Source organism: Schistocerca piceifrons, chromosome 1 (assembly GCF_021461385.2).
Source record: "Schistocerca piceifrons isolate TAMUIC-IGC-003096 chromosome 1, iqSchPice1.1, whole genome shotgun sequence".
NCBI lineage: Eukaryota > Metazoa > Arthropoda > Insecta > Orthoptera > Acrididae > Schistocerca > Schistocerca piceifrons.
The window spans coordinates 1,214,505,282-1,214,512,943 of NC_060138.1; the positions used below are offsets into that span (position 1 = coordinate 1,214,505,282).

The following is a 7,662-nucleotide window of genomic DNA, read 5'->3' on the forward strand; positions in this document are numbered from 1 at the left end:
CAAGAAGTGCAACATAAGAAAGCATTGTCGACAGAGAAAGTGACGATGCTGCGGTGGGGTAGTGTAAGATTGTGTATGAGATTGCACACTCGTACTTTTTTCTGACCACATATGTGAGCTTGTCTAGGGTCTTATACGCCTGGATTTTCTTCTCACACTTAAAAATGGAGCAATCTGGTCAGCAGGGACAGTGGGGCTCTGGAGCTCGCCACAGTTTACACAGATGGGGGGGAAGAACACAAGTAACATTCATGTGCAACAGATGTCCACAATCCCTGTAGACAGGGGCAGCAATACAACACGAATACCATGTCCAAACTTCATACACCTGAAGCATCTCATTAGAGGAGGAACATAGGGTTTCATGTCACACCAGTAGGCCATTCCTTGACATTCTCAGGCAACATATCACCCTCTAAGGTCAAGATGAAGGTCACAGTAGCAACTCTCTTTTCCCTTGATCGCCTATGACCAAAACGAATGAGGTGTACACCTCGTCACTCTAAGTTGGCCCACAGCTGATTGTCAGTCCACAAGAAGATCACGGTGAAAGATGATGCCCTGGACCATACTGACACTTGTGAGGAGTGACAATCAAGAGACTGTCACCCAACTTTACACAAAAGAGTAGCACCTGTGACTGGGCAGGACACGATATTTTAATCAGGAGGGAACTGCACTTCATCTTAAAGAGATGGCTGCAACTTCCCCATATTTGTCTTCAATGCGTTCAACAAAAAATAAAGACTTTGTGGCCAAAAAAGGTGTCCTGGTGCAAATTGGGTATTGGGGGAGATTTTCCTCCTTGTTGTTTGATCCTACATTTCTCCCAGCATGGCCAGGGAAAGGGGCACGTTGGTATAGTATCTCGTTAGCTCATATGAGGCCTTTCCACTTGAAGAGACTGCTGGGGAAGGATAAAGTTTAAGTCACTTCTTGTGCAAACCACCCACTCCGAACAGGGGCCTTCCCCATAGGTGCCAGCAGCCACAGAAACAGCTAACTGGCCAGCATTCTGTTGCTGGGAGTCCCCATGTCCCAGTCATGATGGGCACATACTACATGGCATACACAGGGAGTGTGCAGGGCAGGCACCAAGAGTGCAATCCCCGCTTTTCGGGGGCTACTGCCATGCAGGTACTTGATGACCCCCCCCCCCCCCCCAACAGGGTGGCTACCATGCTGGAATCTGGGTGTACTATGACAACAGGAAGGAAGGGTGTCAGGGTGGAAAGGCAGAGGCACAGCATACACCACAGTGGGGAACCTCCCCTGCACAATGTCCACTTCTGACATTTGGAAAAGATTGCAGGCCAAACCCAATAATGAGGACCATATAAGTGAAGATAGTGCCAGGAATGAAACCGGAAATCAAGACCAAAATCGTGAACTGAGTCCAAGCAGGATCTCCACCAAAAGGACCATCCGTTGGAAAGTCAGAGGAGGTAAGAGATAGTCTGAGAGTAGGTTTGCAGCACAGGAAGAGAAAATAGTGCAGCAAAGGCTGCAGGCAAGTGATAGCCAAAGAGTGGTGACTCACTGAGGGTTGAGCTGTATCCAGGAAGGCTTCTACATTTTCACCAGATGTTACGCTGCTCTCTTGGACAGGTGGTTATTTTTTAATCACGTCTGTTGTTTCTTAAAAGTCTTTCAACACTGCGGAATGTCTCTGCAGTAGGGTGTTGCCTGTATACTGTTCCTGATGCAGAAATAGTGCCTGAAACACATTTTTTCTTGCTTCCCAAAAAAGAATGATCATCATCATCATCATTTAAGACTGATTATGCTTTTCAGCATTCAGTCTGGAGCATAGTCCTCCTTATAGAATTCCTCCATGATCCCCCATTCAGTGCTAACATTGGTGCATCTTCTGATGTTAAGCCTATTACTTCAAAATCATTCTTAACTGAATGAGCAAGTCAACATTTTCCTCTGTGGGAAACATGACAACGACAGCAACAATACCTTCAGGACATATTCAGAGCAGTGTACGCAGGGAATAATAACAGTGTCGTTTTCCTGTTTGAATGTAGCAAATGTTGACATGCACTCACATATCAACATATCATACTGATGTAAAAAATTTTGAATGATGTAGGATTAAAACCACTGACAGCACATTTTGTTGACCGCTTGATTAATGCCTAACTGCATGCACCACCCTACACTGCTGGGAACATGTCTGCTTTACGAATAGGTTGGAGTACATACTCCATCAGTTACCTCATTTTAAGCATTAAATTCGCTCTTTGTTGCACCCTGTCACTAGGAACGACACATCAATATAGTTACACAGTAGACAGAGGTAGGTAAATAATTTAAAGGATTGATGTTTTGTGAACAGGCTATATCACCTGTTAGGTGCATACAGAATCATTTGTGAGATGAGCTTACTGGACATTAGTGCCATACAACACACCAGCAGGGAAATATCGAGCTTGAGAGGACTTCACATGTTTGTTGAGCTGCATCAAACAATTTTGGTAGGGGCAACTGAACCACCCTGTACTGGCACACCTACTGCGAGTTAAGCAAGCAACTCATCTGAAAGACTTGCATGTTATTGTGTCATAGGTGAAATGAATAGTAAAGCATTACATCCTGTGATTCACACAGAAGTGGAACTATCTGTGATACATCCAATGTTGTAATAGCACAGTCAAAGCAATAATCTCATATACACACATGCATTTCAGAATAAAAACCACTCAGGCCTATACAAAAAAAACTGGAAAAGGCTCTCCATAGTCTACTTTAAACAATGCTAACAAAGTACTGTGTATTAGTTTCTTTCTGAAGAGAAATGACCCTCTACATATATGCCCTTAATCTCGTTTCAGATCTCTGAAGTGTACCATTTGGCCTGGGCTCACCATATAATAACGTTTCCATGAATGAATGATTCACCAAAAATGCTAACACTTCTTTAATATTTTTAGCATTTACTGCTATCTAAATACACTATATTCCTGTAGAATCTGATGGACACTTCTCATTGCAATAGCAGGAAACAAATGATTACAACTCATAACTCCGAAATTCACTATGACCACTACATAACACAATTATTAGTTCGACCATTGTTACAATCCAGCAATTCGGCTGTCATTCACACGTAACACTGCAGGTGAATTCTACACACAAAATTTATGTTTGGCAGACAGAGAAACTCTTGCACACTGAAAAAAACTCTGAATTCGCTACTAAATTATATGAGACATCCGCTTCGATTAAACTTCAATGTTGGGGGTAGCTTAAATAGAAATTTTCGTTTAGTTTTCCCAGTTTCAGCGTTTGTCTTTTATCCTCAAATCTGCACTTCTCTACAGCAGTTACAATTGCGACAGTTCGGTAATGAAGGTTTACATTAAACCTAGGTACTGTAATGCATTTTTAGTGCTGGTTTTCTTAGGGTACACGTCATGCTTGCTGTAACCAGTGATCGCCTCTCAGGAATTACAAGTATTGTCGACGTACTAACAATACATTGGCAAAACGAAACTAACTTTTATATATTACGCTACCAGTACGTTCAACATCTCTTCTTTGAGTTTCTACTCAAGAAACATCCCGGGCAAAACAATAAACTCCGTATTACAGGGCTGGACGTCACAGGCCGAAACAATTATAATTAAAATACTATGACAACAAGTCCAGTAAGGCATAAAAGTTACAAATACGAAAATCAACAACTACTTTTGGTGTTTTGCTCCCTAAACACATACCTTCTGCCAATACATCCTCGACAGTGACCGTCATCCTTCCAACTACAAATACTTTGCCGACATAACTGTTTGGTTCTTTCGTTGTATTATCAATTTTAGTTTCAATTTTTGAAAAAAGTTTCTTCATTGTGGAAGCTGCAACGAAAATTATATTGGGCAATAAGCCGCAAGAAACTCACGATCCGCCAAGAATTCAATATTCACAACTATTTCATCAAATGAAAGCATCAAACATTCATTTACCGTAATGACACACAATAAAAACAATAATTCGATGATACGAAGCAATAAATTTACTATCGTCTGTAAATTGACATTTAATTCCATAGATATACAATCTATGGCACGCTAATCCTCAGTCACTACGGTAAAGAAACTCATAATTTATCGCTGAATTCACGTCTGCGCTTCTTCTCGGCATTTAAAACAGGATTAAGGCTCAACACAGAAACGCGGGCACTCCACTTCACCGTTTCCCTTTGCTTCATTTTAAGTCCTGCAGAGCACATACATAAGAAAAACAGAACCAACGTTTGCACCCAAAGCAAGATGGCCACTTCCTCTAACGTCATTAACAGGTACCGATGTATTGAACACTTCATTCTGCTTATAGAGGACTATGACGAAAATATAGACACTACTATCGCAGGCAAAATTTTAGTTATTACGTGAATATTGTAAATATTTCTTTTATTATCTTTAAAACTAGAAACGTATAAGCGTGATTTCATCTGGTGTCAAGCACTTACTTCTATGCTGCTACATCGGAAATGTTACTAACACTCAATGGGCTCACAACAGTGTCACAATATTGTCGCGTCGGCAATACCACTGCATTCCTAAAACTACAACATAGCAAAGAATCGCCCTTTCTAAGGAAACAACGTCTGATATTGCCCACAGAAAATTCCTACGATTGATATATTTAATGTAGCCCCACATTCTGCACGATGTGAAGCGCTGGACTTTTTTTAGCGTCCTTTTCTTCGCATAATATTGCAACCATAGCTGAATCTGAGCCTCTTCAACTAGTGGACTATTCTGACCACGCCTGTAGTGCTATTTACCATCATGTAATTCTGAGGATTTCGTGGCCTTCCGTCCTGTCTTTTTCCTGTTGGCTTATATTCAAGAAACTTTTTAGTTGTTCTTCCAGTATTCGTGATACTGATATCATCAAAGCAGACTTCTCTTCATCTTTTAATTAGTCTTACAATCACAGCTCCTTATTTAAGCTGATCCAACTCTTAAGATTTGTTCTATGTCTCCAGGACCCCACTGTTATCCTGAACTGCATCACGAGACTTGCGCAGAATCCTGTCTGCCAACATTCTGAGCTAACGCTCATCTGTATTCCTGCTAGTGCCCGTGTTACACATACGCAGCTTACAACTGGCCGGAGCACAGATAGTCCCAGTCTTCAAGAAGGGCCGTCGAGCAGATGCGCAAAACTATAGACCTATATCTCTGACGTCGATCTGTTGTAGAATTTTAGAACATGTTTTTTGCTCGAGTATCATGTCGTTTTTGGAAACCCAGAATCTACTCTGTAGGAATCAACATGGATTCCGGAAACAGCGATCGTGTGAGACCCAACTTGCTTTATTTGTTCATGAGACCCAGAAAATATTAGATACAGGCTCCCAGGTAGATGCTATTTTTCTTGACTTCCAGAAGGCGTTCGATACAGTTCCGCACTGTCGCCTGATAAACGAAGTAAGAGCCTACGGAATATCAGACCAGCTGTGTAGCTGGATTGAAGAGTTTTTAGCAAAGAGAACACAGCATGTTGTTATCAATGGAGAGACGTCTACAGACGTTAAAGTAACCTCTGGCGTGCCACAGGGGAGTGTTATGGGACCATTGCTTTTCACAATATATATAAATGACCTAGTAGATAGTGTCGGAAGTTCCATGCGGCTTTTCGCGCATGATGCTGTAGTATACAGAGAAGTTGCAGCATTAGAAAATTGTAGCGAAATGCAGGAAGATCTGCAGCGGATAGGCACTTGGTGCAGGGAGTGGCAACTGACCCTTAACATAGACAAATGTAATGTACTGCGAATACATAGAAAGAAGGATCCTTTATTGTATGATTATATGATAGCGGAACAAACACTGGTAGCAGTTACTTCTGTAAAATATCTGGGAGTATGCGTGCGGAACGATTTGAAGTGGAATGATCATATAAAATTAATTGTTGGTAAGGCGGGTACCAGGTTGAGATTCATTGGGAGAGTGCTTAGAAAATGTAGTCCATCAACAAAGGAGGTGGCTTACAAAACACTCGTTCGACCTATACTTGAGTATTGCTCATCAGTGTGGGATCCGTACCAGATCGGTCTGATGGAGGAGATAGAGAAGATCCAAAGAAGAGCGGCGCGTTTCGTCACAGGGTTATTTGGTAACCGTGATAGCGTTACGGAGATGTTTAATAAACTCAAATGGCAGACTCTGCAAGAGAGGCGCTCTGCATCGCGGAGTAGCTTGCTGGCCAGGTTTCGAGAGGGTGCGTTTCTGGATGAGGTATCGAATATATTGCTTCCCCCTACTTATACCTCCCGAGGAGATCACGAATGTAAAATTAGAGAGATTAGAGCGCGCACGGAGGCTTTCAGACAGTCGTTCTTCCCGCAAACCATACGCGACTGGAACAGGAAAGGGAGGTAATGACAGTGGCACGTAAAGTGCCCTCCGCCACACACCGTTGGGTGGCTTGCGGAGTATAAATGTAGATGTAGATGTAGATCGTGACTGTTCATACTCAGAGTTCAAGCTGTTTCTCTCATATCCCATAAGCCACTAAGTTCTAACACGCGTGGCACCAACCATTACCACTTACCAAGAACAAATTTATTTCAGCCGCCAAGGAATCTGTCATGTCAATATCAGATCCCCATAAGCAAAGTTCTCCACAGGCCCAAAACTTATTGATTGATTGACTGATTGATTGATTTTTTTTGTTGTAGAGACCTCAGAGATCATCTGAGGCATTACAAAAGTCAATATTACACAGTGTAAATGTTACACAAATAATTACAAAAACAAGAAAAATATTACAGAATATAAATATTACACAAACAATTATGGTACCTTCACACAAATACAAAACAGAGAAACTTCTGGTACAAATTGATATTGAATAGTAAATTTAGCCAATTACAGACTTACTCATATATAGAAGCATATAAAAACTGACCACAAAGTGTAGTCATACCATATTCTTTGCCTCCCTTAAAAATTCATCAGTTTCATAAATGCTGAGCTCAAGAAGACTGCAGCTGATAATTTATTTGAGGTATTATTTTCTTTCCTAATAAATACACTTTAACACTGCATTTATGTGGCTAGTTCATTGAGTATCTCAATAAAACTGCCAATGAAAGAAGGGATATTTCTAGCGTTTTTAAAAGAGTAAAGAAGATTCTGCATCTAACAGGGAGAGACAAATCAGTAAGCTGACATATTTTTCATAGTTTCATTCAATAATTTCATATGGAATAGTGTTCTGTGGTAACTAGTATTTCAGAAAGACTGTCTTCGTTGCGAAAAAAACGTGCCTTTAGAATAATATATGGTGCTCAACTATGATCACCTTGCAGACATCTGTTCAAGGAGTTGGGCACTCTGACTACTACTTCACAGTACACATACTTATTCCTTCACCGAGCGAGGTGGCGCAGTGGTTAGCACACTGGACTCGCATTCGGAAGGACAACTGTTCAATCCCATCTCCAGCCATCCTGATTTAGGTTTTCCGTGATTTCCCTAAATCGCTTCAGGCAAATGCCGGGATGGTTCCTTTGAAAGGGCACAGCCGATTTCCTTCCCAATCCTTCCCTAACCCGAGCATGAGCTCCGTCTCTAATGACCTCGTTGTCGACGGGACGTTAAACACTAACCACCACCACCACCACTTATTCCTTCATACAATTTG

The 7,662-nt window shown here is 41.5% G+C and overlaps 1 protein-coding gene across 1 annotated transcript in view; it reads right to left on the reverse strand.

Annotated features, from left to right (window-relative positions):
• The window catches only part of LOC124781787, a 241,900-nt gene extending 237,626 nt beyond the window's left edge, over positions 1-4,274 (reverse strand). Inside the window, 2 exon segments of the mRNA XM_047253889.1 lie at positions 3,726-3,860; positions 3,969-4,274. Of these exon segments, the coding sequence (XP_047109845.1) occupies positions 3,726-3,852 (127 nt within the window). The 5' untranslated portion in view covers positions 3,853-3,860; positions 3,969-4,274.
• Between the last annotated feature and the right edge of the window lie 3,388 nt (positions 4,275-7,662).